The 26,983-nt window shown below is 39.5% G+C and overlaps 1 protein-coding gene across 1 annotated transcript in view; it reads right to left on the bottom strand.

Annotated features, from left to right (window-relative positions):
- sppl3 (signal peptide peptidase 3) overlaps positions 1-23,781 on the bottom strand; it is a 41,143-nt gene extending 17,362 nt beyond the window's left edge. The window contains exons 1-2 of the mRNA XM_088319793.1: positions 23,261-23,781; positions 3,282-3,359 (exon numbers count right to left, since the gene is read on the bottom strand). Coding sequence (XP_088175919.1) covers positions 3,282-3,359; positions 23,261-23,286 — 104 coding nt within the window. The 5' untranslated portion in view covers positions 23,287-23,781. The remainder of the gene's footprint in view (positions 1-3,281; positions 3,360-23,260) is intronic.
- Between the last annotated feature and the right edge of the window lie 3,202 nt (positions 23,782-26,983).

The raw sequence follows: 26,983 nt of genomic DNA, 5'->3' as shown, positions 1-26,983 counted from the left end.
ATAACTCTCAAGGCCTATATCCACTGATATGTATTTACAGTGTTCAAGGCAACCACGCATACGGATTTCCTTCAAGGCAACAACAAAACAGTATTCCCTCGATTTTTGTGGTTAATCTGTTCCGTAATCACCTGTTTTAAGGGAATTTCCATCATCTAGGATATTTCATTCAGCAAAGCTCTCTTGACTGGTAGCACAGAGATACACAAAACCGACAAACTCGCTGAAAAAGCCACAAGTGTATTGGTGGATATCTCTGGTATATTTCCCAATTTATTTTCTGCCCCCCACGGCGAAAATGTCCCAGTTGTACCACTCCAACTATAATGGATTTTACAGGTGTATCTATCCATAAATAAATCTATGTTTTAAGGAAGCACAACTTGGACTGGATGCAGCAATGGGGCTCATTGTTGAAGCGAGAGTATACAAGCAATAAACCTCGTTGCTTTTGATGAGTAACAAGAAATCCGATTTTATTCAACGGCAAAAGTTAAATGTATAAACAACGTCTATTTGCGCAATGACGTCACTCATGCTTACGACCAGCGATAGCAGTGCTGGCAAACGGCATGTTTCGGAGTTATTCGGTTGTTACAAGACAAATTAACGATTCTTTAGGATTGCTCGAATCTTCAGCCAGGAAACAGAAGACAATTTGCAAAATTGCCTTCTGTGTAAAGCCAGTTGTGAAATGACGCGGCAACTCTGCGAGGAACATAATTAGCAGAGAAGCCTATTAATAGAAAAAAAAATAATGACGCATCCGGGACGCCAAAGTCCAACTAAAAAATGGCGAGGGAATACTGTAGTTCTCAGAAGATAGAAAAATTGTCCAAGTATACAAGTATACAGTATACAGTACAAAAAATAGAGATAAAAATAGAAACAAACTGCAGCAATGTGACCCCCAAGAGGTGCAACATCATCATTTTGATGGTGCTCTATCTTTGCATAAGGGCCATTACCATGGCAACTCCAGGAGACATTCTTTGAGGGTGGTCTAGATTGCAGCAATAAAAGGAAACTATTGATTTCAAGAAATGCGATTGTTACATCCAGTCTCGATCATCTTAATGTTCTACTCTCCGGTCTCCCAATGTCCAGCATCAAGGGCCTGCAGCTTGTACAGAATGCTGCAGCGAGGCTTTTAACTTAGACAAAACAGTTTGATCACATTACCCCGATTTTAGCTAACCTGCATTGGCTCCTGTCAGCTTAAGGTGCGATTTTAAGGTTCTGTTGGTATATTCTACAAAACCATGCATGGACTTGCTCTCTCACATCTTTCAGATTTAATTTATCCCTATATTCCGGTCCGGAGCCTTTGCTCTGAAAATGTTGGTCTATTGGTAATCCCAAGAGCCAAGAAGAGATCCGCAGGTTCGAGAGCGTTCTCCATTCAGGCCACGGTGTTGTGGAATGCTCTGCCCTCAGTGGAACTGTTTAAATCTAGGCTTTAATCACACTTTTATTCAATAGCTTAGGAATTAACTATTTGTCATGTTGATGATGTCTGTGTATTGTCTGTTGTTGCCCTTGCAACATCCATTGCAGCCTCATCATCCTGAAAGGGGTACTACCGCATGTGCGGCCCCTTCTCAAGGTTTCTTTATTTCCCCCATGATGAGGTTTTTGAGTTTTTCCTTGCAATCATGTAGATTTTAGATCAGGGGATGGTGTAATAATAGTCAGAGTAGTTTGCAATAGTCTGTGCAGCCCTTTGATACTCCTTGTGATTAAGGGTGATGCAGATAAACATGATGTGACTTGAAATGCACCTCTGAAAAATTTTGTTCCGAGAAGTAGTAGTCAGAAAAAACAAATACTATATTTACAAGAAGAGATTCAACACCCAAATGCATCCGTTTGTAGCACTTTCTTTGCGAATTTAGTAAAAGGTCCACTATGGCGGAGGTCTTAAGAATTTCATTCATTTTTTTTGCAGAAGGAAAGCCATATAGTAATGGTATCGGTATGTGGTATAGGTACTGATGCCTCCTCAGTCTGGGGGAAAACATGTGGTATCAAACATCCTAACTATTAGAAGCAGCAAATGCAATAGATAGTGTCAAAAATTCGATCAATCAGTTACCTTAAGCTCATACACCTCTGCAAAAAGACGTATACTTATTCGGAAATACCATTTAAATGTGCAAATTTGGGGTAAAATCGCATGAAATCAATGTCAATTTATTTCACGAATTGCATGTTCATGATTGCAAATCACCCACTAAAAGTCAAGAGGTATTGGGCACTGCTGCAAGAACAGATACCGGGATTAAAACCCCAGTATGTAACATTTGACCGCTAGATGGCACTGTTTTGTTAAATGCGTATGAAAACTAGTGCCAAGAGCACAATGAAGCAGCAAGATGACAAACAAACATGGCAGTAACTTCTAGCTAGGCATACCACTATGTAAAAGAGATGCAAATTTCTTGACCGATAATTTTTTTTTAATAAAAATTAACGTACGTATGATATTTAATGTATTTTTGAGTTGACAAATGTAGCATCACCAAGAGTGACTCAGTCAAAAATGTAGGTGTCCCATTTGACCCTGCAGCCTGGTCTTCCTGGAAGAGGGCTAATCTCATGTGCAGTCCTTTCTCAAGGTTTCTTCATTTTCCTCATGTGGAAGTTTTTGAGTTTTTCCTTGCCCTGTAGGTTTTAGATCAGGGGATGGTGTAATTATAGTCTGTGGTTTGCAATAGTCTGTGCTTTGGACTTCTTGTGATTAAGGGCTATACAAATAAGCATGACTTGCCTTTATTGTACCACTAGGAGGCACAAAATATTACACAAGGTCCCTTCATAATAAGGCTGGTATCTGCATGATACAATAAGTAAAATAAGCAAGTAATTCCATAAGCAGAAACAACAACCAAAAATAAAACGAAAATTAAAAATATGACAGGCTTGACTTCCGCCTGTTAAAGCAACCCCAGATAACATTCAAAATCTGATGTCTTTGCTTTATCAAGAGAGTTTTAACTGGAAAGATGTGTGTGTTTAAATCAGATATCGACACTACCATCCTCTTGGTATATCAGATTTGTGCATTCACACCACCATTACATTGGCAGATACTAGATGCTTAAAATTTGTATCTAAATTTTGGCAAGGCTGAGCAAAGGATATCACATGTGCTTTGCTGACTAAACTACTAAAGCATCTTGATTGAGACAAAAACAAACAAACATGATTGCACACTTTGCAGAGGAGTGTTCAGAGAAATACAGTCACCAAAAAAAAGACTTTTCTCAATGGACACTTACCTGAAGCTACCATAAACAATGAGGAGGATAGAGATGAGGAAGGTGGACACCTGGCTGGAGTCAACTAAGGAGTATGCCCTGAGAAAGATAGAAAGAAAACAATTAACATGGAAACAAGACAAATGCAATTTATTTATTTTTGATTAAGATGGCAGTAACATGGTATGTAAACCAATGAAACCTTCAGAAAAGAGTTTCCGAAAGTATAACAATTTATCGTTCCACGTACATTTCCTTGTTTTTCATGGTTTCCTCCAGGATTTTAAAGAGACACCAGGTTTTTTTCTTACCGACCCTCGCAAATTAATTAAGCTAATTTTAAACAACAGGCACCACAGATATAATAATGCTCTTTTTTGTGCTTTAAGTCTTATTTTCATCAAATTATTTAGATTATGCTGCACATTTAACCTTTAAATGTACCAAAGGATTGCATATAGGTGATTTATGAAAAAGTATTGGAAAACATCTATTAGTAGCTGAATTTAACCCTTTTTCAATTAGTGTTTAAGCAGATTAGATTCATAGTGCATCACTTAAAACAGGGGTCACTAATGTGGTGCCTATGTGCACCAGCTAGCCCTCAAAGAACAGCAGAGTAGCCAGCAGGCCAGTTCGGAATTCATACAAACTGTATTTTATAGAAAATTTCCAAATTAAAAAAATTGAGAAAAGTGCTTCATACTTGGTATCATTTGTAGTCTAACCAACAGATGAAAATTTTAACTTATTCTGCACCACAGATGCGTGGCAGAGAGGTTCCCGATTAGTGATGATCTGTTGCACCGCTAATAGCAAGCTATAAGTAAAGGGTGAGAGTGTTTCATTCCAAATCTGTGAGCTAAATCAGGCTTCCACAATCTTGGTGCTCAAGACCTGGATTCCTGCTTCATATCATCATAAAGATCTGCAAAAGCGTGATAACTTTCCTCATCTTTAGAGTCAGGTGTGTTGGAGTGCGTAAACATCAAAAACAGTGGCTGGGGAGGAGAGGAGTTGGGGAAGTCTGGGCTAAGTGTTCTAAAAATATTGCACGTCAATCACAGTTTTAATGACATACTTTCGAGGAAGGTAGGGCAGGCGTAGATGTGTGTTGGGACAAAAGCGTAGGAGTTCCCTTTTCACAGAGGTTGCCCCCTGCCTCTGGCACAGCGTAAAAGTGAGAGCCCAACAAGGTTAAATAAAAACTACTGCAATCAATCAATAGGGCCTGTCAGGAAATTAAAAGCTCTACTGCCAGAGAACAGACATCTACACCCCATTCCAAGGGGTAGTTTGTACTTGAATGTGGACAGACAAGCATCAACAGGTTCAGTAGTATTTACCGGGTCATTATTCCTACACTCAACATAATAACAGCTCCAACACTCACTGGATTTCAATTACCTTATTTTCTGCACTATAAAGGCGCAACTTTCTATACAGTCTATATGAATGCAATGGTTGATCGAAAATTATTGCATGCAACGGGAACCTGAGTAGTGCAGTGACAGCACCACCACTTTACCGATAGACCACCAATGGTACAGAAGACATATGCAAAGGCGTTAGACCTCTTTGCATTACCACATTATTTTTTACAGTGCCAGAAAAACTGATTTGCATAGTGCATTATGTTTTGCTTTAAACATTTTCTACACTTCTTCACCTCTGCATCAATAACATTGTGGTTTAGTGAGAATACATACTTAAGAGAGCTTGTAAAGTATTTTATTAAGATTTTCTGTTTTTATAACGTTTGTTGGTGAAGAAGTGGAGACTGTTTAACATATCGAATTGCACTATGCAAAAAGTGTGTCTGGCACCGTGAGTAGAACAAGTGTGATAATGAAATAAGGTGATAATGAAATAAGGTCTAATGCTTACTAATGTCCACTAATGATCACCACTACTCTGGTTCGCACTTTTAAATTATTGGTTTTTGGGTGCACATTTTAGTCCAGAAAATATGGTAATATACGTGGCTAAATTAAGACCGATGACTGGCAATATTGCTACATTCCAGAAAAGTGGGAATTGTCCAACATCCGAGCAGGAAAATATCACTAAAATGAGAAATTGAAAAATATGTACCCGACTTCATCGAGTTGCTTCAATCTAATATCACTCGACAAAATGGCAATGCCCATGGACAAATGCACGGTTGTAAGGTAAAACATAATTTAGAAGATTATAAAAATATATTTATCTCTGTGTGCTATTGACCTCAGCCGCCATTTTGATGCGGTTGCAAAAAGGCAGGTTTGCTGGAGGTCCAAATGTCTTTGCGATCCCACCTTTCTGGAATGCAGCATAAGAACATTTGGTAGTTTGAAAAACATTCAACTTTTACTCGAGGAAAAAAAAAAGAAACAAACCAGGGTTTTTGCAGTAAATACCGATAATTCAATAACTTTTTAAGCATATGATTTATCAGTCATCACTGAGCTGTCATGGTGCTCAGAGACACGAGGGACGAAAACATTTGCATGGCATCTAGGGAATGCTACAATATCCCACTGTGACACATGGACAAGTGCTCCGGTCCTCTATTAATTTTATTCTTTGTCATCTTGGCTCGGTGACAGGATCTCTCAGCATACGCCAGGAAGATGTGTGGGAATCTCTTCATCTAGAGCAGATATTGCACTTACGGTGTGTGATGGAAACAAAACCACAATGTTTTTCACTCTCCAGCAATGTCTTCTGCTAATGCAAGGACTTTCCTTTCAGAGCAGCATCCTAGACTGCAAATGTGCAGAGGGGGCTTAAATCAGATCAAGCCCTTTGATTGAAGTGTTGAATGTTTTGACACAGCCTGGACCTGACCGGCAACCTCCTAATGCAAGCCCCGGTGCAGAGGAAAAATACAACGAGGCCATTGTAGCCCCTTGGGGGAGGAATGCAGAAGTGTATGTAAACTATGCCCTATGTAACAGTGTTTCTCAACTGGTGGGTCAGTACCCAAGAGTGAGTCTAAGAAAATTGTTTTGGTCTTCGTTGTCTTTCGGTGACGTCACAGTTCTAGAGGATATGAGATCAAACTGTCTACTTTGAAAATCAATTCCTTGAGATCTATGGCGCGTGGAATATTTTGAAACACATCTTCATGATTGTGAGGAGAAACCCTAAATGCTCTGTGCCTAATTGAAAAAAGGGTCTTTTTTTAATCCTTTAAAAACAGTCTTTTAAAAATATGGTAGGTAGCATCTGCTGTACGTTAGCAAACATAACAAATGTAGCCAAGATGTTTTGACACGCATGCATCTGGAAAACTTTAAACCGATATAGGTAAAGGCAACTTTGTCTGCAAAATCCGATTGCTTTGCCAATCCTTCGTGTTTTTTTTTCTCAACTACATGTGTCTTCTAGAGCGCTAGTACCTAGGTGATTATTGTAAAAAAACAATAAAGAAATTAAACTATATATAAAAATATATTAATGAAAAGGAGAATCATTTTGGAAAAACTAAGAAGCACTGTCTATTCAAACAATAAGGATAGTAGAGCACAGCTTTGTTAGATTATTTATGACACTTGTTCAGCCATGCAGCAACTTGTCGCCAAAATTGGCGATGATGGAGACAAGAAAGAAAACAGCAGAACAGTGAAAGTCAGGAGGGAATTGAAGGGGACCCATTTGGGATTATCGTAGTGGACAAGAAAAAATGTAAGGCAACAGAACAAGTCTTGGATGGCAAATTTCTCAAATGGGCAGTCCCTGCAATCCCAAAGGAACATTTGTTAAGTTTACTCAACAAAGTTGAGTTAGTGTCTTTGCAACCCACCTCCCCATTAGCGAGACAGAATTCCTACCAAAAGAGCTTGTTGATGTGACAGTAAAGAACTTTCCACCTGCCAGGCTGTTATGATATACAATATTGAGACCAAGATAAATAACCTGAAAACATTTTTGGGCCTTAATGACTACTATAACAACATTTTGCTAAGATATCCAAAACATGGGAAAATTTGTAATAGACTGAATAAACTGAAGCAGCGTGACACAACAAACTAACCCAAATTTTTGATTATTTTTATACTACTCCAATTATCTGGTATTTGAACAAGGCTGTTTAGACTTTATAACTAACAACTACTAATTTTAGCACAATTCATATTAGGGTAGAACAATAAACTTCAAAATTAAACTATCAAATGTAGGTCATTCTGGGTGATTGCGATTTCAATAATTAAAAATAATAAAGATGGGTAGATTTGTATTTTTTTTATTACTTCTAATAGGTTTAATTACAAAGGACATCCTGTGTAAACAATTCAACATTAACCTTAAATCTTAAAATCAATTTTCTCTTAATGTTGAGGTTTTGAGTTTTTCCTTGCCCTCTAGTAGGTTTTGGATCAGAAGATGGTGTAATATTAGTCTGTAGTTTGCAATCGTCTGTGCAACCCTTTGGGACTCCTTGTGATAAAGGGCTGTACAAATAAACATGACTTGACTCAAATTTAACCTTAAATAAACAACAACACGGTTTTAATTTTGCCTCATCAAAATTAGACCCTTGTTATAAGAGGACCCCACCAAACAATGTTTTCACTTTTCAATGCGGAATGAAAGATGTTTTTCTGCCCCTCTTTACAACATTTCCTCATGTCATCCACAGTAAATTATTTTGCGTGTGGAAAAGCTTATAAAATTTTGAAAAAGTTTGAGTTGTTTATGCGTATGGCGGGTTAAAAGCCCCAGTGCATAATATTTGACCATTCGATCACATTGTTGTATAATGCGAACAAAAAAACAATACCTCAGAGCACAGCGCAGCAGTGAGATGCCAGACAAACATGGCAGCAACCTCTAGGTAGGGATTCCACAATGTAAAAGAAATAAACATTTCCATACCTTTTTTTTAAAGTTAAATTGGTAGGAGTTCATGTATTTATTGCCTAGCATTAAAATTAATGCTTTTTTTCACTTACCACTAGTGGTACAAAAAGTAGGAGGCACTAAATATTACAACCTGTCCCTTTAAGTTTTTAAGATGCCTGTACGCTCTTGTTGATGACATAAAATGCTGGTCCGCTGTTGGTTTGTGTTGCGGCATAAATTAAAACGCTGATATGCCATTCGCTAAAATACTTCCCACAATGCTTTTCTCCCTCTTCAGTCCAGAATTTCATGTGTCGTAAGTACTTTTCAAGTCTGCGACACAGTACTATGTTTATTCACCATGGGTCCCAAGAATTGAAGCGATACTAAAAGGAAGGACTGCACGATTAACCGAAATCGAATCAATATTTTGATGTGATGTAGTGTGATCGTGTAATTGCAAGACACCGGTGTGAGCCTTGAGTGAGCAGAGAGCAATCATAACAAAGTTCCCCAGAAGAGAGCACTGTTTTCTTAAGGTTAAAAGCATGTCAATATGATTAACTCTTGTGTTGTCTACATTTCAAGGGATTCTCAAATGCTATAAACATACAAAATGTGAGAAAAAAAGTACATGTTTTTTTTGCATAATATCTATGTATACGTCATTGGTGTATTCTAATCATTTTCCGAGATAATGCATTTTGAAGACAGACTGTCTTGTTTTTGACTTCCTGAGCACTGACATCATGTGAAGAACACCAGCAACCTAGCAAGCCAGTCACCATATGGGTTTACATGTTAATTAGTTGAAAAGGTTGAGTGTTTTAAGCAAGTTTTGGTCGTATTTGTGGAGAATGCCTAGGTATTGTACAACAAATGGCAAGCAGCCAAAATGGGGCAAACTGGCTAAAATAACACACAGACAGCTCACAGGGGCTAAACCAGCCAGGACACAGCAGGCTAGCCGGCTGCTAAAAATAGCTAACCGGGACCGATCGGCAGAAAAACGAGAGCCTGGCCGACCAACAACATGCAGTAAGGAGCCAAGATAACCTGGAGCCAACAATAAAGAATTATTACATCAACAAACATGAACCCAGCCAGGGAAAAAAAAAACATAATTAGCATGGCAGGCTAGCAGCTAGCTGACGGCTAATGGCGCTAACCTGTAAACCTTTGGGAGCATGCATGCTAACGGGGGTACTATTTGGACAATATTACATTAAACGACATATAAAAAAACACAAAAAGGAAAAGTCTAAATCGCATACTTGAAAAGAGGCAAAGACAAAAAAATATAACGCACAATGTACATGAAGACAGGTAAACTTTACCACACGCACCTTTTGATGATCAAAGCACGCAACTCGGACCAAACAAAAGTCCCCTAGGAACAGTGTAAACGAAGTTCCAATTACTCCAAGCAAAAATAAGCGCTATGCTGTCTGTTTTTCAATTGGACCCGCCATTGTTTCAAGTCATTGCCCCGTGGAATATTTTGAAACATATCTCCATGATTGTGGGGAGAAAACTACACATTTTGTGCGTAATTGAAAAAAAAGTATTGTATAATCCCTTTAAGGACCATTTTTTGGACTTTTTTTCATAAAGCTTCCGTATTCAAATTGCAATACTAGTCTTGGGGGAGGGAAAAAAAAAAAAGCGCAATTCGGTTTTTATACCTAAATCGTGCAGCCCGACTACAAGGGAAAAGCAAAAACACGATAACTATAAAATCCAACATTAGGATTATCAAGAAACACGAGGTAGATGGATAGATAGAGATAGATAGATAGATACTTTATTCATCCCCGCAGGGAAATTCACACAAATCACTACCCCTGCCATGTTGTATAACCGAAAACAATAAATAATCTTGAATATTATAAAAAGTCAATAAAATATTTTAGGACCATGCCAACCCTTACATGTGGAAGTTTTAAAATCTGTTTCAGTTTTAATCTGCCATAGCATCACCTCTTCTCTGCAACCACCCGCTATTCCATTTTACCAAGTAATGTCACACCAAAGCTAAATTAAATTTATTTATTTATAATGATAAAATGCAGAAGTAAATGGAAGGAGACAAAGAGGAAAGCCACGATTGACGTGGATAGATGGTGTTATGAGTGCACTAGAGGAAAGAAGTCTAAATATAGTGGAAGCTAGAGCTCTGGTTGGTGATAGGAATGAGTGGAGATGTGTTGTAAAAGGATAGTGGGATGTTTAGACGCGTTCTAAGGGATGGGCAGGGCACCTGTATGATGCGGCAGGGGTAAACCAGTGAAAGCTGTCGGGCCCTGCTGTTGAACAGAAAAGTGTGTTGTGTCACCCGGACCAAAGTGACATGGCCAGGTTCTAGTGTCCCATTTTATCTGGGGGACGAAAGCATGACCAACCGGGGTGCTCAACTTGTTTGGGCATTTGGGTTGGCCATGGTCAAATCTTTTTTCTTTTTTCTTTGTTTTTGCGTATGTGTTTGTCTTGCTGTTGGTCACCCCTCTCGAGGAATGTGATATAGATAGATGGTTAAGGATAATATCATATGCATATTATAATTTTTTTTTCTACTATAATTTTTTTTATTTAGGACATTGGGGGTTCGAAACGCATAACTTCACATTGCCATAGATTTCTGTCCCACGCAATGCAGCTAATTCACTTAGCGATCCTGACCTGAGAACAGATTAATGTTGTATCCCGGGAGTCTACAGTCATTTTGATTGTAAAAACATCGTGTAAACACACTCATCCAACATTCTGACACTTTTCCAATAGCTTTTAATAATCAGCACCAGCTTTGAGTGAATAAATTAAAATCCTTTATTACTTGGAATTTGTTCCTTACATTTTGATGATTTTGCTAATTTCACAATTGGCATTTGAAAATGCAAAATCAATCAATTTGTTGCCCAACTGCAGACCAACATTCCATTTGTGTTTCACAATTAAAGTTAAAAAATGATTCTGTTATGTAGGTCTAGTAAGACCGATTGAGGCTGTTGGTAAGAAATATAATGATTAGTCTAAAATTATTCAAAATGACTCATTTCTACTTAACAAGTGACAATGGTTTGGTGATTCTTCTCAAACGAGTAGATCAGAGTAGATTCATAACAAGAAAGCCAAGTGATGATAATGGTAATAACGGACGGGGTTAACAAGCCAATTTAGGAAGATTTACAGAGAACAGTTCGACTTACTTAAAAAGTGACCTTGTTCCTCTTTGACTCCTATGTCACCGCAGCAGCTAGATAGGCGCAGAGTTTCATCCACCACGGAGCTAATTCATATTCTAGCGCTAAACTGGTTCGTCGGAATTCTGCGCACAGATGCCCACAGAACATGGGCGAGATCGATGAATGGAACATTTAAAAACAAAATACAATCCCGGGCTGTTGCGGGCTGGACCAAAGCCCAAAGAACCATAAGCCCCCCTTGTCCACTGAAAAGACTGGGGTTTTATTTTTTTCTCCTCTTCCAAATAACAATTCCAAATCCTACGCTCAACAAGCTAGAGAGGGTCAGCGAGTGAAGGAGTCTGCCACGGGTATTGAGAAAAGTCATACATCAACGCATCTAACAAAATAACTGTGATGTATTTAACAACATTTCACAGTAGCTACAGTGTAGAGCTGCATGGAGAACGCCAATTGGGGATTAATATTCATCTCCCTCCATCGTCTTATCCAATTATGGATGTAATGGGCTAAATCCTCCAGGAACAGGATGTAATTTGTGATCAACTGTGACCTTTTTTACCTCCATTGCCTCCATTAAAACATGTTCACCTCCCCTTCCCGGACATCTGAATGTATGGCGTGTTCGCAGCCTCATGTGGCATTTGCAGAGGGGCTCGTCATTTCACAACAGACTAAAGCTGCAACGTTTTCAGCTTTAGAAGGACACGGGTTAAACGTTTTTATACATTTGTTCGTTTTATATTATACGCGCAGTAGCCCTTTTTCTTTCGATGCACAATAAATTCTTGGCAACTATTCGTTACCGTTACCCACAATTTTAACCCTGCGGTTTTAAATATTTTTCTAACTGGTTCCATCTTCCCAAATGCGTCAATAAGAAGAAAAGGCTTCTTAATCACGGCGTGCAAAACAAAGTACTTGCAGACACTCCACCTTAGTGTGAATCGAGTAGTCAGAGTGGCCCTCCAAGGTCATAAAATTGCTTTGTGGAGCGTTAGGAATACCAGTGACACCCTAACATACATGACTTGAGAGTGGGGAGTTTGTCGTCATGAGGGGTAAGCAATCTTAAATGAGTATGAAGAGAAGTTTGTGATGTGATATGACAGAAAAATGCTTAGAGCGAGTGGTTAAGCCGGATTTGCGGAATTTTCTTGCCTGGCCTTGTCTGACTTCTCCAGCAAGCAAGCATAAGGTTTTGGGGTCTTTGGGCAGCCGTAGCAACAAGATGGCGGGGAATCATGTCGGCTCCCTGTTGGTGAGGCTTATGTAACATAAAATACATCAACAACAAATGTTTAAAAAAATAAATCACTATGATGTGGTCAAGGATTTTTGCGTATTATTAAAATTACGTTTTTTAATTTCTTTTTTAAAACGATTACATTTTTTTGCCACTAAAGGTACAAAATAATACGCAATGCCCCTTTAAGAAAAAAAGAACAGAAAAGCTAATACATGAACATGCTTCAGCTTTAATTTATGATACACACATAATTAAAAGCCCCAGTGTGGATCATTTGACCACTAGATGGCACTGTTTTGTTTGATGTGAACGAAAACCAGTCCCAAGAGCAGCAAAATGATTTCAAGGTGATTTCTAAGCCCCACCTAGCTATGTAAGAGAAATGCAAATTTCTTGAACTATGACTTTTTTTTATTAGAAATTACCATTGGAATGATGGTTCATGTATTTTTGTCTAGTGCAGGGGTTAGTACATTTGCCTAGCACGCGAAAGGTCCCCGGCCCAAGACCAGATGGAAACATATATGCATAAGCATTTCAAGGTCCTGGAGTGGCCTAGTCAGTCTCCAGATCTCAACCCCATAGAAAATCTGTGGAGGAGATAAAATTCAATGTTGCCTAACGACGGCCTCAAAACATCACTGCTGTAGGGGAGATCTGCGTGGAGGAATGGGCCAAAATACCAGCAATAGTGTGTAAGAGCTTGTGAACAGTTCTGCCAATAAAGGGTATCCAACAAAATATTGATATGAACTTTTGGTATTGACCAAATACTTATTTTCCACCATGATTTGCAAATTAATTATTTAAAAGACGAACAGTGTAATTTTCTGTCTTATCCTTCCAAATTCTGTCTTTCACAGATGATATTTAACCACTTTGACAATTACTGGCCTATTTTCAAGTGGGAGAACTTGCAGATCAAGTGGTGGACTAAATACTTTTTTGCCCCGCTGTATGTAATTTGAAGCTATTAGTTGTAATGAGGGAACATTAAAAACAACAGGTGTTTATGGTACTTAAAATATTCTATCACTGAATGAAATTGCTATCGAGCAAAACTTAAATGAATAAAATCTCAAACTTTGATCGTTACTATAACGTGCAAATTCACTGTTCCTTGATTCTGTCTTGCCATCTGCTCTTAAGTTGCCATTATGACTTATTTTATTATTTTTTTGTTGCTGCTAAATGATATTGCACAGGTATATACCTCAAGATATATTTGAGGACATTCGTTGAGACTCCGTGTGACTAAGAGCTATACAAATAACTGTCACCTGATTTGACATAGGCCAGTCTCTAAGCACTACGTTGAAACCATTTTTGCCCTTTTATCCTTACAGTCTTTTTTCTTTTTCTCTTAAAAGTCTTTATTACATGTTTACCCTGTATTGCCATGTCTATTCCTTTTTTCATACCATACCATGTTTCATGATGTCAAGGACGTCGTTTGAAACACTGTTCAACTAAATTTAATCAGTTGCCCATGCGCCAGCACACTGCACAAGCAAGAGCAATACTTGGGGAGAGGTCAAACGGGACACCCGCATAGTGACATTATTCTTGATAGACATGCGAAACTGTAGCACAACAAGACCTGATCGCATCAGTGATGAATGCGCCAGTGATGATGATGATGGATTAAACAGAGGCATTGCTGGCCAAACACAACAGAACCCGTACATGGGAACAGCATTTTTCCCCTTCAATCCATAAACTGTAATTTTGAAACAATGGACTTTGGCCTTGTATCACAAGCTGCAATTACAAAAGAATAAGTCGTGCTCCTAAGTCAGTCACAGAGAAAAAATATGCAAAATATTGGTATGGCTTCCTACATCTTACTCCTTTCTCAGGTCTTTCAACACTCAAAATGTCCCTGGAAAATCCGCCATGCCGTATGACCAGCGTCATTTATTTAAAAATTTCCCACACAAACAATGCCCACTACTGTTCAATGTCTGTGTATTCACAAAAGCGATTGGATACATACATACATGGCGCTGCTGAATGAGTCACTGTGACGTAAGCGCATGTGTGAAAGGTCATGACAATACGAGGCCCAGCGTGAATATTTCCAATGCGTAGAATGTCTGCACCGAGCCACGTCTGCTGCTTTCTGCTCCGAGTTACATACTGAAAATGAAGAGTGTGTAACTGACAACAGAAGTAGGACTGGGCAATGTGATCACAATATACATTTATTTATTCCTTTTTTATTTAACATTTCAAATCTAATTTTTTCTCCAGAGTCAAAACTGACAAACCCAAAAGCTTCTTTATAAAATCTTTAATGTCAGAACAAAGGTGCATGGTGACCAACAACTAGACAAATATGAGGAACTATCCATCTATATAACAAAGACATCTCCTCCTAATGGGAGGTGGCAAGAGTCAAGAACACACTGATTCACAAACTATTCATTCCACTTGGCTCTTCCCAACTTGGCACCCTACGTCAAGCCCACAGCACAAAAGAGGGTGAAATACTGTGCCTTGCAACCCTTCATCAGCAAAGAGGCCCAACAGCATACACTGGTTTGACCCCCTCCGCATCATATGGTTCGATCCCACCTTGGCCTCCCCGCTGGCCCAAGCAGGCCACCCGGACGCTCAGGTTAGCCCACATCGAGCTTAGTCGATATCAGTCATTCTTAATGGGATTCCCACATTCTAAAACATACAAATTGTGAGAAAATTGTTTTTTTTTACATAATACCGATATAAATGTCATTGGTATAATCCAATTATTTTCCGAGATAATGCTATTTGAATCAGTCTTGTCTTTGACTTTTGGAGCTCTGGCGTCATGTAAAGCATACCAGCCTCCTAGCATGCCAGTCACCCTATTGGTTTACATGTTAACTGGTCAATAAGCATTAGATTCTTTTAAGCCAAGTTTTGGTATTTTTGGGGGGAGAATGGCTACGGGTGCAACGATGGTACAACAAATGGAGAGCAGCCAAAATTAGGAAACTGGCAGAAATAACACACACAGAGCTAACATGGGCTAAACCTGCAGGGACACGGCAGGCTACCCGAATGCTATAAAGGACGAATTAGGGTTGATCAGCGGAAAAAAATCGGGAGGCTGGCAGACCAAAAACATGCAGTTAGCAGCCAGGATAACCGTGAGCCATGGCAGCAACAAACACGAACCCAGCCGGAAAAAAAAAACAATGAGCACGGCAGGCTGGCCTGCTAGCCGACTGCTAACGGGGCTTACCTAGACCAAACAAAACAGGAAGCCTTCTGGAGCCCGCACGCTAACAGGGAGCTATCAGGACAATATATTAATTCCAAGACAAGCGGCACAAAGCACGAGAGTAAAAGTCACAATCACATACCTAAAATGAGGCAGGACATTGCACATAACATGAAGTAGACCTGCAATCCCCAAAACTTAAAAAAAAAAAAACACAAATACACACATTTGGGCGGGCGGCAGTGGCTCAGGAGGTAGAGCGATCGTCTTGGGATCAAGAGATCGCAGTTCAAATCCCAGCTCCCCCGTATTACATGTGGGAGTGTCCTTGGGTAAGACACTGAACCCCTAAAACCCCCAATAAGCAGGTTACATGGCTGCACAGCCGCTATTGGGAAATGTGAAGCACACTGTAAAGCGCTTTGGGAAGTCTTGACTTGAAAAGAGCTATATAAATGCAGATCATTTCATTTTCATTTCATTTTAAATCACACTCAGCTACGAACGTTTATGTGCAATAAGTCTTAAAGTGTCTAACAATGTTAAAAAAATAAATGGACACGAGAAAATGGCTCTCTGCTGGAAAGCATTTGTTGCCTTTATGCTCAACATTCGATGACCCGGTTCTTGGCCCGCTAGCACTCGTTTTGGGGTTTGTTTTTAATTTTGTATATTCTAGCGGGTGATATTGTTTTAAATGATGGAATAATAAATTCTTCGTTATCGTCTCGGTGGCCACACATTGTCTGCAAAGTTTGCAATAGACTCTGCCGCCATTTTTATCGGACTTAACGTCTTCAAAATGCCTCCAAACAACTGAAGAAGGGTCTATCCTGTCTTAGACTCTTTCAGTGGGTATGCCAGTGTTTTGTTTTGAGTCTTTTTCGCCGTGTTGTTGTTATTTCCCTTTTACTCTGTGAGGCGCCATTTGTGCAAAATGATTGGCTGGTCCTGTTACCTTTTTTATCTCCTGAATGTTGGCCTGGAACTTGTGTTTTCTTTGCATTAGTGCCCCCATTTTCTCCAGTGTTTGGCTTGTGTAATAACAGTCAAAATAAATTGACATTTATCAACCCTTTTTGTTATTTATTCTGGCAAAAATTCTATCAAAATAATCCCCATTATCGTTTTATCACCCAGGCGTAGTTAGAAGTAGTTAAGATTATGAATAAATAACAAAAAGATTCCACTCTGATAAGGGCTCCAGCACCCCCGCGACCCTACTGAGGATAAGCGGTGCAGATAATGGTTGGATGGATGGATGATTACAACATAGTGCTTAGAAAAACTGGCCTTAGTTACAATAATAATGCAATAAAGAATAGTGCATCATAAAAACAGTGCAATAAAAATAAGTGCAATAACAGCAAGCAGCTAAATGGCAACAAAATACAATACAATATAATATTTATCCATATATCTTAATTTCACAGTTTTGTGCCACAGTGTATACTGTATATTTTTACAGCCCTTTGAGACTCCTTGTGATTTAGAGGCTATACAATAACCATGACTTGACTCTCCCAAAGTTGACTGTCATTTGTTATTGTTATTCAGAGCCAAGCTGGATTCAATAGAGGTATCTACTACTGTAAAATAGGATAACAGTAAAAACAAAAACCTTGATTACTGATATGATGTGAGATCAAGAGTCAACCCAAAAGCTTTTTAACAATAACTCTCCCACTAGTTTAAACACAGCAGTCTGATTGCATATGTAAAATGATACAAGAAGCAATATCTACCTTTTTTCCCCCCCCATCTATCTTGTGGGGGCAATTATTTTGAGAAAATGACACCAAAATTACCTAGGGCTCCACTTAACACCTGATCCAATGTCACTTGCATTCTGAAGACGAGATGTGGTGGGTTGTTAGCTATGCCCTGAGCAAAGGTAATGTCATGATCAAATAATACAAAGTAGCAAAATGGAAACTGATGGAAATGAAGATAGGTGAATTACCCCAAATTATTTTTAGTGCATTAAATTATTATAAAATAACTTAAATAATTCCATCAACGTTTTGATTATAGAGAATCATGTAAGGTCAAACTACACTGCTAAAAGTCTTTCACCTGAGGAAAAAAAAATCTTTGTCATAACTATGTGCAGGGTTTTTTATTAGCATTCGTATTCTAAGTGATATTTGGAAAAACTCAAAATTAGCGCTGCACCTACCGCCAATTTTTCTACAATAAATGATGCGATTCATTAAATTTGAGATTTTTCTTTTATTTTAACCATTCCATGCATTGTGACCAAGGACAGTCAAAAAAGACTGATTCGTATTGTTTGTGCACCATCAAATAACATAATAAAGCCGGGCATACACCATGCACCATTGCCAATGATCACGTTTGGGCTTGTGATGCCATTCATTATGGCGAGAACGGCTGCAAAGGTAAATATAAGTTTTCTGTTGACTCAACAAGTGTCATGAGACTTGGCTTTCACTGATGTCGATTGCCGTAGTAACAAAAACCCGTTTGCATCATTTTAAGAAGAAGCTTGCCACCATCCTGCATTTGATGACTACAGAGTGCCATGGGTGTCTCAAGTGCTGGAAAATTAATATTAAGGTGGAAAACAAACTGATAAGTAATCTTAATAAAGATTAACAATTGACATTTGTGCCTCATTTTTTTCAAACTTCGAGGGTTTGGTGAGTTGAACCGTGTGTGTGAGGTCCGCATATCGAAAGTCAAACAGTGAAGTACAACAGCCGTTTACGATTTCACACAGAAACACCTGCAGAGCTACTTTAAATACGACTAATTTTATCCGTCACCTAAAACTGATTCTTGCAGAGCAGTTGGACCATTACGAGAGCAAAGCAAAACACAGGCTGCAGCGGTAAACAGATTGCAGGCCACATCAAATAATTTTCCTGGAATGTAAGTGAAATAAAAAAAAGGGATTGTGTAGCTGTATGAAAAGTGTACACATAAGAAAATAAGGTAAAACCATACTGGAGTGGAAGCCAAAAATCTTGATCAGGACCTCCCGAATCATATTGATTCCTAAAATCGCCAGTTGATAAGCCCTTTGACAGAGTCTCCCGTGGAAAAAATATCTAAAAAAGGAATGTACTTGAGAGCTTCTATCCAAAATGGATTGGGCTATGATAATCCCCAACGAATAAGTGCCATCTCTGCTGCACTTTCTTAGGGGAGTAAATGCCACCCAAGGCCACGGCGAAACATGGCATGACACATCAAAGTCGTGGAAGTGTAAAGGTGGGACCGATGTGTGATGCCGAGGACTCATATGACGTCTGAACTAGCGATCGACCTAACAAACAAGGTGCGATTTTTACAGTTGAAAACAAAAGAACAGCGTCAATAAAAAAAATACCACATGAACTGCTCGTCTATCATCAATGACATAATCTATTTTTTTCAGTGAGAGCCACACCTTATCATTTTAGAACAAAATTAAACAACGCCGTCAAACCCGCATCTCCAGAAAATGCAATTTTTTTTACAGTTATTTATATTTCACTGTGTGACATACGTTTGCAGATTTCTGTAAAGAAATGATAACAGAAACAGCGCTTGTGTCCCATAATCAATATGTTATTCTTTATCATTCGTGAAAATTCCACAATTATTCAAACTCAGGCCAGTCTTTAAACACTTTGCTGTAAATCGCGCTTTCTCCCTTTCATTCAGTCTTGTTTTTTTCCCTTTAAAGTCTTTATAAAATGTTTACCATTGAGTGCCATGTCACAATGTTGATATGATTGAGAAAGAAAATCCAATAGAATTCAAATGGCCAACTTAAAATGTGTCCCCCCCCTCACAGTTAAGATCATTGAGGTTCATATTGACAGTCATTTTTGTCACAGAATAATGGTTCAAAACAAGGTGTGAGCAGAGTTCTTGTGTAAAAAAGTCATAATATACTGCAAACGAGAAAGTAATGAATTTATGTATGTATTTACAAATGCTGCAGCTAACGATTATTTTAATAATTGATTAATCAGTCGGTTATTTTTTTGATTAATCTGACTTTTTTTTTTAAAAACACCAATAATTTCCTCTGTATTCAAATATTGAAAGGTTGGGCAGAAATAAAAATAAGATCACAAACCAATAGAATATTCTGTAAATCCAAGTGTTTGTCAAACAGCTTTACAATAAGCAAAAAAAATACATACAATTATGTAAGATACTCCATTTGTTGCTTACACGCTTTGTACACTAATGTTAGGGCTTTAAGTTTCACCATATTTTCAAATTTGAACATGGATTTTATAAACAGTTTGTTGTATGTTCTTCATACCCAGCATTATGCACAATCCGAATAGCTTTTTTTCTATAATCGAAGCCATCCTAATCTAGGGATAACCTATATTTTATGTTGACAATATCTGTGTATTATTTGCCCTCATGTAGGTTTTAGATCAGAGGATGGTGTCATAATAGTCTGTAGTTTGCAATAGTCTTTGATCTGTGCAGCCCTTTGATACTCTTTGTGATGAAGGGCAATACAAATAAAAATGACTTGACTACTTTTTGTGAATGATTGGCACAAAATGTCTAAAATTTATTTAAATTGTTTTTATTGTCATTGATATCAACATTGTATGCAATGAGATTGGAGATGGCACTCCAGGGTAAACATGTAAGAAATACTTTAAAGAGAAAAAAAGGATAAGACTATGACAATGACAATAAAAGGCAGAATAAAATTACAATGTAGTCCTTAAAGACTGGCGTAAATTATAATAACAGTGAAAGGTTCATGAATGAAAAGGAATAGTGCCGCAAAACAATAGTTCAATTAAATGAGCAAAATCACTTAGCAGCAAGAAAAAAAGACAACATTTTATTACTACATTGTTACTAAGTTATAACAGAGTTGTAATTATTAGAAGTTGAGTTAAGCCCTTAACGTTCCAGTACAATTTGCCTAAATTCACAATCCAAGACATACCCAAAATAAATTGAATGCTGTTCTTGAACTAGTTGGAAAATTAGGTTTGTGGTCACTATGGAAAGGTGAGGTTTTGTTCCATTTCGAATCACGGCAAATGCTACTAACATTGCGTAATTTTGGAACACTCGAAAATAAAGGTTTTTATTCTCTCAATTTTTTTTTTTTGCGATTAAAAGCCCTGCCTGAGGATGAGTGTAGGATGGGGCACCTTAGCTTCAAAAAGAGTGAGACAATAGATTAAACCTGGTACCTTGTCAAATTTGATCACAATCCGAAAACTAATCATTGTATTTCAAACATTTTTCTAAGGGGTGGTTACAAAAGTGGCTGTTTGGAGACGACCTCTTTACAACACTAAAAGCTTTGCAAGTTTGTGTTACACTTCGACCATTTTTTGGGCCATTGAGAAAGAGTTTAACTTCTTTCCAAAAGTCAAATCCATGATTGTGAACACTTGGGTAATGGTGCGTAAAAATAAATCACAAATTGCTTTGCACACTTTTTATTTCGGCTCCGATTTGAATACAGATCGAAAATTGGATACATTTATGTTTTAAATTCTATTGGCTAACCAATGTGTCAATCATCATTTGAATCTGTTACTATTGGCTGAAAATATTTCGACTATTTGAAGCGGTATCCGTTTTGTCTTATCGAACAGGCCCGTGTAGGTAAATTCAGGCTGTGGACAGTGAAAATGAGCCAGCTATTTTAGGAAAATTATGTCAATGAAAACCGGAGTCGTTAACTACAATATTGGGAATATTTTTACGAGTCGGTTTACTTTTAAAAGGGGAGTTTTGGAGTGAAACGAACACGATTCAAACTAGTTATCCCAAGAGCCAAGAAGAGATCCGCAGGTTCGAGAGCGATATCCATTCGGGCCCCGGTGCTCTGGAATGCTCTTCTCCCTGAAATTCGATCTGCAACCTTAGTGAAAATTTTTAAATCTAAGCTTAAAACACACTTCTATTCTATAGCATATGAATAACCTGTATTTTATGTTGACAATATCTGTGTATATGTGTATTATTTGCCATCATGTAAGTTTTAGATCAGGTGATGGTGTCATAATAGTCTTGGGTTTGCAATAATCTGTGGTCTGTGCAGCCCTTTGAGACTCTTTGTGATCAAGGGCTATACAAATAAACATGACCTGACTTGATTCAAGAAGCAACATCGAATGAACCATATATGCTTTTAGGCGGATTTCTATTTGTCTATTGGCATTATCGTGTAAATATTTTATACGATTGGATTCTCTGGTTTGTCCCCGTAGGAACGAAGCCATTTACACAAACATTAAAATAATTTGATGACAGCCAGGGGACGTAATTGGTGAGTTACACCAGCATTAGAGCTATCGCAAATCTCGTTTCAGACTGATCGGGATGTTTCTCCAATGAGTATATTTTAAAATTACATGTCGCAAGAGGTATTTCACTGACTGGTGACATCATACAGACACGCATTTGTTTATCAGCAGTCCACAGAACGTTAAGGGATTAAAGTAGGCTCTGTGAACCACCAAAACACGCCACATAGAAATTTACCAGAAAATCGCGAGAACACATTAAAGGTTAGCAATTTTCAGAATCTGTCCGTGGGCACCACGTTGGAGACCCCTGCTCTAAAATAATACCACAGAACTAGGCTGAGAGATCAGAAACTGTTCCATTCTGCCAATGGACATTCACACAACACACTTCAGTCCTAGAAGTCACAGCCAACCAAACCAAAAGCCTTAATTCAGAATTAGTTCTCTACACTGAGTTCATTATGAAGTCTTCACGCAAATTGCGGATATTGAGAAAGGATCATCTATTGAGGCATCAGCAACGTGATTTTCATTCAAGGAGCGTTTTGGGCGATCACGTCTCATTAATCGAGTGCCAACATACAATGGAGCTTCAGGTGCTCGTATCTTTCACCACCTGTGCAAACTGCTTTTTGACAACCTGTCGATTATTACGCAGTGAAGAAAAAAAGTGTGTCACGTTCGGACAAGTTTGCTATTACTGCAAGTAGGTTTGATCCCCTGCAACAAAAAAGCCATCGTTATTGTGAGTCTGGTCGATGAACGCTGGCCCTCTCTCCCATCAGCTAACGCTAATTTGTTTGCCTACTAATCAGCTTAACGCTACAGTGCAATGTTGCCTCCCCCAAGGGCTAGAAAATCAAGTCACCCAAAATATAGTTTCGACGTAAAGGATAATGCACAAATGCCCGGAGTGAGTTAGAGTAGAGTTATCAAGTCGTTTGGCTAGTTGCATAGCTCGTTAGCATCCGTTCACAATAGCACCATTGGAATTGACCTCAGCTGAATGGCGTTAGTTAGCACAGCAGCATCATTAGCCGCGGCCGGGTAAACGCGTTTATTTAGCTGCTCTCGCAAATATAACAGACGAATGTGAGGTTTTCATCGAAGTTGGAACGCATTCGAGATCCGTCTGCGTTTCGGGAAACAATTGCGTCAAAATGCATCCCCTCGCGATTGTCACTTGACAGGAGCAATACGGGAGGTTAGCTGGCTAATGCTAGCTGCAAGCGCGGTGCTCCCAGCGCACTCACCAAGATGAGTAGCCTTGCTCCGCCATAGCGCCGACAACAGTGGGGCTCCGCGACACTGACACACGGGTTGGGGTCCCCAGCGACGACCCGTCGGAACCTCGATGGGTGATGTAGGAAGGCTCTTTCGGCGTTCCCTTCGTAATCCGTCGCCTTAGCGGCTACTCTTCGGCGAAAACATAGTGCTGCATCCCGATGTCAGCCAGCTGAACCACTAGCCGAATATCGTGCACTTGGAGCGGCTCTCCGGTGATGGGGGTCGCTGTGGTTGGGCGAAAGAGACAAAAGCGCACCGCCGATCGTTGTTTGCGCTCGTCGCTTATTCTGCAGCCGTCCGTCGACCTTCCCAGCCGAGAAGGCTCGGTCTTGTCTGATGCTACACCCACTGTAAATCCATATTCAGTGAGACGGTCGCCCGAATTCAATTCGGTTGTTTCTCAAGTCTGCAGCCTTTGCTGTTATGGAAGACGGCGAGGCTTTGTTGTCTCTACTGGAGCAGCGGGGGCGCGCACAATCGCCCTGCTGCGCGTGCACGCTTAGTGGGCTTTGCAAGTAGGACGAGCACTGGAACGCGTTTGTGCACTCGAAAGATTCGCAAAAACAAAACAACGGCTTCGTTTGCAACTATGGGTTCACAATTCGAACACGAATTTCAATATCGAACGCGATGCTACCAACCGACCCTGCAGACCCGAGCTCACTGGGTCGAATCCCAGGAAAATATACCGTAAATTCCGGACTATAAGCCGCTACTTTTTTCCCAAATGTTCAACCCTGCGGCTTATTCAGTGATGCGGCCAATTTATGTACTTTTTCTAACAGCCGCCAGCGGCGCTCGAGTACAAAAGGTAAGATTTAGACCAGTGGAATATATGCGAGTGTGTTGCTAGTGTGTTTTTGAATAAAGGAGCGTAGGACGACATCTATATGACAAAGTCTCTTTCTCATACTGGGGAAAACGACATTAATGACGTCAGTTATAAGGAGGAAGATGAGCACGGTTTACCGTGATTTTAACAAGTACCGTATTATTTTTTTAACAGACCCGTTTCTTTGTGTTGCGAGCGTGTTCCTAGCAGCGTTTTGCTACCCTTCACAGACACGGTTTTGGATGAAAGTTATAATATTATTATTAAAGCTTTGAAAACTCTTTCGGTGTACCGTCTTTCTTTGTAGATATGTGTCACCATGTATAATATGTATTTGCAACTGTATATTTTTGTAATGTATTTATTTTAGAGACTTATTCTGATATGTTTGCCACGGGCGAATCAAAAAGAAGGGGCGAATACAACAGGGACTGATGGGAAGTGGAGTAAAGGTGAGACTTGTATGTGGACGCAGCGGACAATAGTGCATATATATTTTTCCCACCCTTACCTTTGGAAATATACTTTTTTTGTCCTTGGATTATTTTCAACAGGACCCGGACTCTGCAGGTCTGCGTCATACCTTAAGTACCGGTATCATTTAACTTTCAATTTGCCGGCTGTTGTTTTTGGACTGTGTACTTCATATTCAGTTACATTTGTGGGACGCAAAGTCAGGTTTGGGTTAATTTTGTGATTGTGTTATAAGTTTTAAGGTGGGCGCATGCGGCTTATATACAGGTGCGGCTTGTGTAAGTACAAAAGCGGTTATCCTCCTAAAATGTGGTGGGTGCGGCTTATAATCAGGTGCGCTCTATAGTCTGGAATTTACGGTAAATATATTTTGGGTAGATCACCTTCCCCGAAGCTTTTTCTTTTTGACCCCATCCAACGGGTTTTTCTTTGACTGTAACTTTGGTATGTATCATTGTACTAGTATTGCTTTGACATCAAGGAATTGTCAGTTCGTGGTATTCCAATCCAAAATCAAATATCAGACCCAACAACCTGTTTGAACAATTTTTATTGACACTTTTAACAACAATTAAACATTTTCACAATTTCATTATATCATATTCTAACAATATGAGGTTTGAACAATTTTTATCGACAGTTTTAACAGCAATTAAACGAACAATCTGAATCTGTTATTGCCATTCACATTGCTGCTCATCTACAAGCAGTCCGTTATAAAACCACTCTTGCTCTTTGATCCAGCACCCTGTGGATTTAACATAGAGATGTCATCAAAACAAGGAATTTGCCTTTGTGTTGGCAATGGATAGTCAAAATTTACAAGGACTGTGACCAAGTCAAGTCAAGTCATGTTTATTTGTATAGCCCTTAATCAAAAAGAGTCTAAAATGGCTGGATAGATCAGAGACTATTGCAAACTTATTACAGACTATTAACCTACATAAGGGCAATTGATACACATATTATCAACATAAAGTATAGGTTATTTATATGCTATTGTCACAAACCAGGAACAGAGACGGGACTCAAAAGCGCACGTTTTCTCAGTTTTTATTGATAAAAGAGGGAGAGAAAGGCTTGCTTCCACGATCCACGAAACGACGAACACGGGTAGCAGGTGGCGGGAACGCGGAAGTGGCACTTTCGTGTCGAGCGAGGAGGATCGGAGACAGGCGGAAATAGCAAGTCGTTGGCCGGGGCTGGAGATCAAAGGTGGTGTCGAGTTCGTAAGCGAGGTCAGTAGCAGCAGGCAGGCAGGTAACAGGGCAAAACAGGTCAGGTAACAGGCAGGTAGAATGGGGCGTAATCAGGTCCGGAAACAAGTTGGCAACAAAGATCAGGCACAAAAAGCAGGACGGGAACGGAGTCGGACAAAAAGGCTTACTGAGCTAAAGGCAACGGTTCACGTAACGATCTGACGGCTTCCAAGAGGGAGCCGGGGGTTTAAAAAGAGAGTGTCCACCAATCAGCTGTCTGAGCTGTTGGCGCCAATTAAGCCGCCGCAGCTGCGCTCGATCGGCAATCATGACAGCTATAGAGTAGACGTGTGTTTTAAGCTTAGATTTAAACATTTCCACTGAGGTTGCAGATCGGATCTCAGGGGGAAGAGCATTCCACAGCACCGGGGCCCGGATGGAGAACGCTCTCGAACCTGCGGATCTCTTCTTGGCTCTTGGGATCACTAGTAGACCAGCCGCCATTATCAAAGTTAAGACCAAAGTTAAGGCTTATAATGCTAAACATCAAAGAACTGGATTCAGAACTGTGTTGTGGTCGCTCCGAATTATATACAATTAAAAACAACATATTGCATAATAACTGCTGATATGGGATCAAATGATACCGGTATTTGAAAATAATTGGTAATAATAATATAATCTGGGGGCAGCACGGTGGCTCTGTGGTTAGCCCGTGTGCGGCACAGTTCTGAGGTCATGGGTTCAAATCCAGCTACCAACCTTCCTTGTACGGAATTTGCATGTTCTCCCCGTGCTTGCGTGGGTTTCCTCCGGGCACTCCGGTTTCCTCCCACTTTCCAAAAACATGCATGTCAGGTCAATTGGCCAGTCCAAATTGTCCCTGTGTGCCCTGCGACTGGCTGGCAACCAGTTCAGGGTGTCCCCTGCCCACTGCCCGAAGATGGCTGGGATGGGCTCCAGCGGCGCCGCGACCCTACTGAGGATAAGCGGTACAGATAATCAATGGATGGATGAATATAATCTGGTATCAAAGAAAAAATTAGACTCCGTTCCAATTTTTTCAAAAGCATCCATCTCTGTCCTCCTTTTTCACATTTGACACTGTAAATTAGGAATAATGTTGTATTTGTGTGCACTTTCACACATCTCATGTGCAATTCCACAATTAGATATTTAAATGA

The sequence above is a fragment of the Urocampus carinirostris genome, chromosome 16 (assembly GCF_059441175.1).
Source record: "Urocampus carinirostris isolate Australia breed hairy pipefish chromosome 16, RoL_Ucar_1.0, whole genome shotgun sequence".
NCBI lineage: Eukaryota > Metazoa > Chordata > Actinopteri > Syngnathiformes > Syngnathidae > Urocampus > Urocampus carinirostris.
This window is presented reverse-complemented; position numbering and strand designations above follow the sequence as displayed.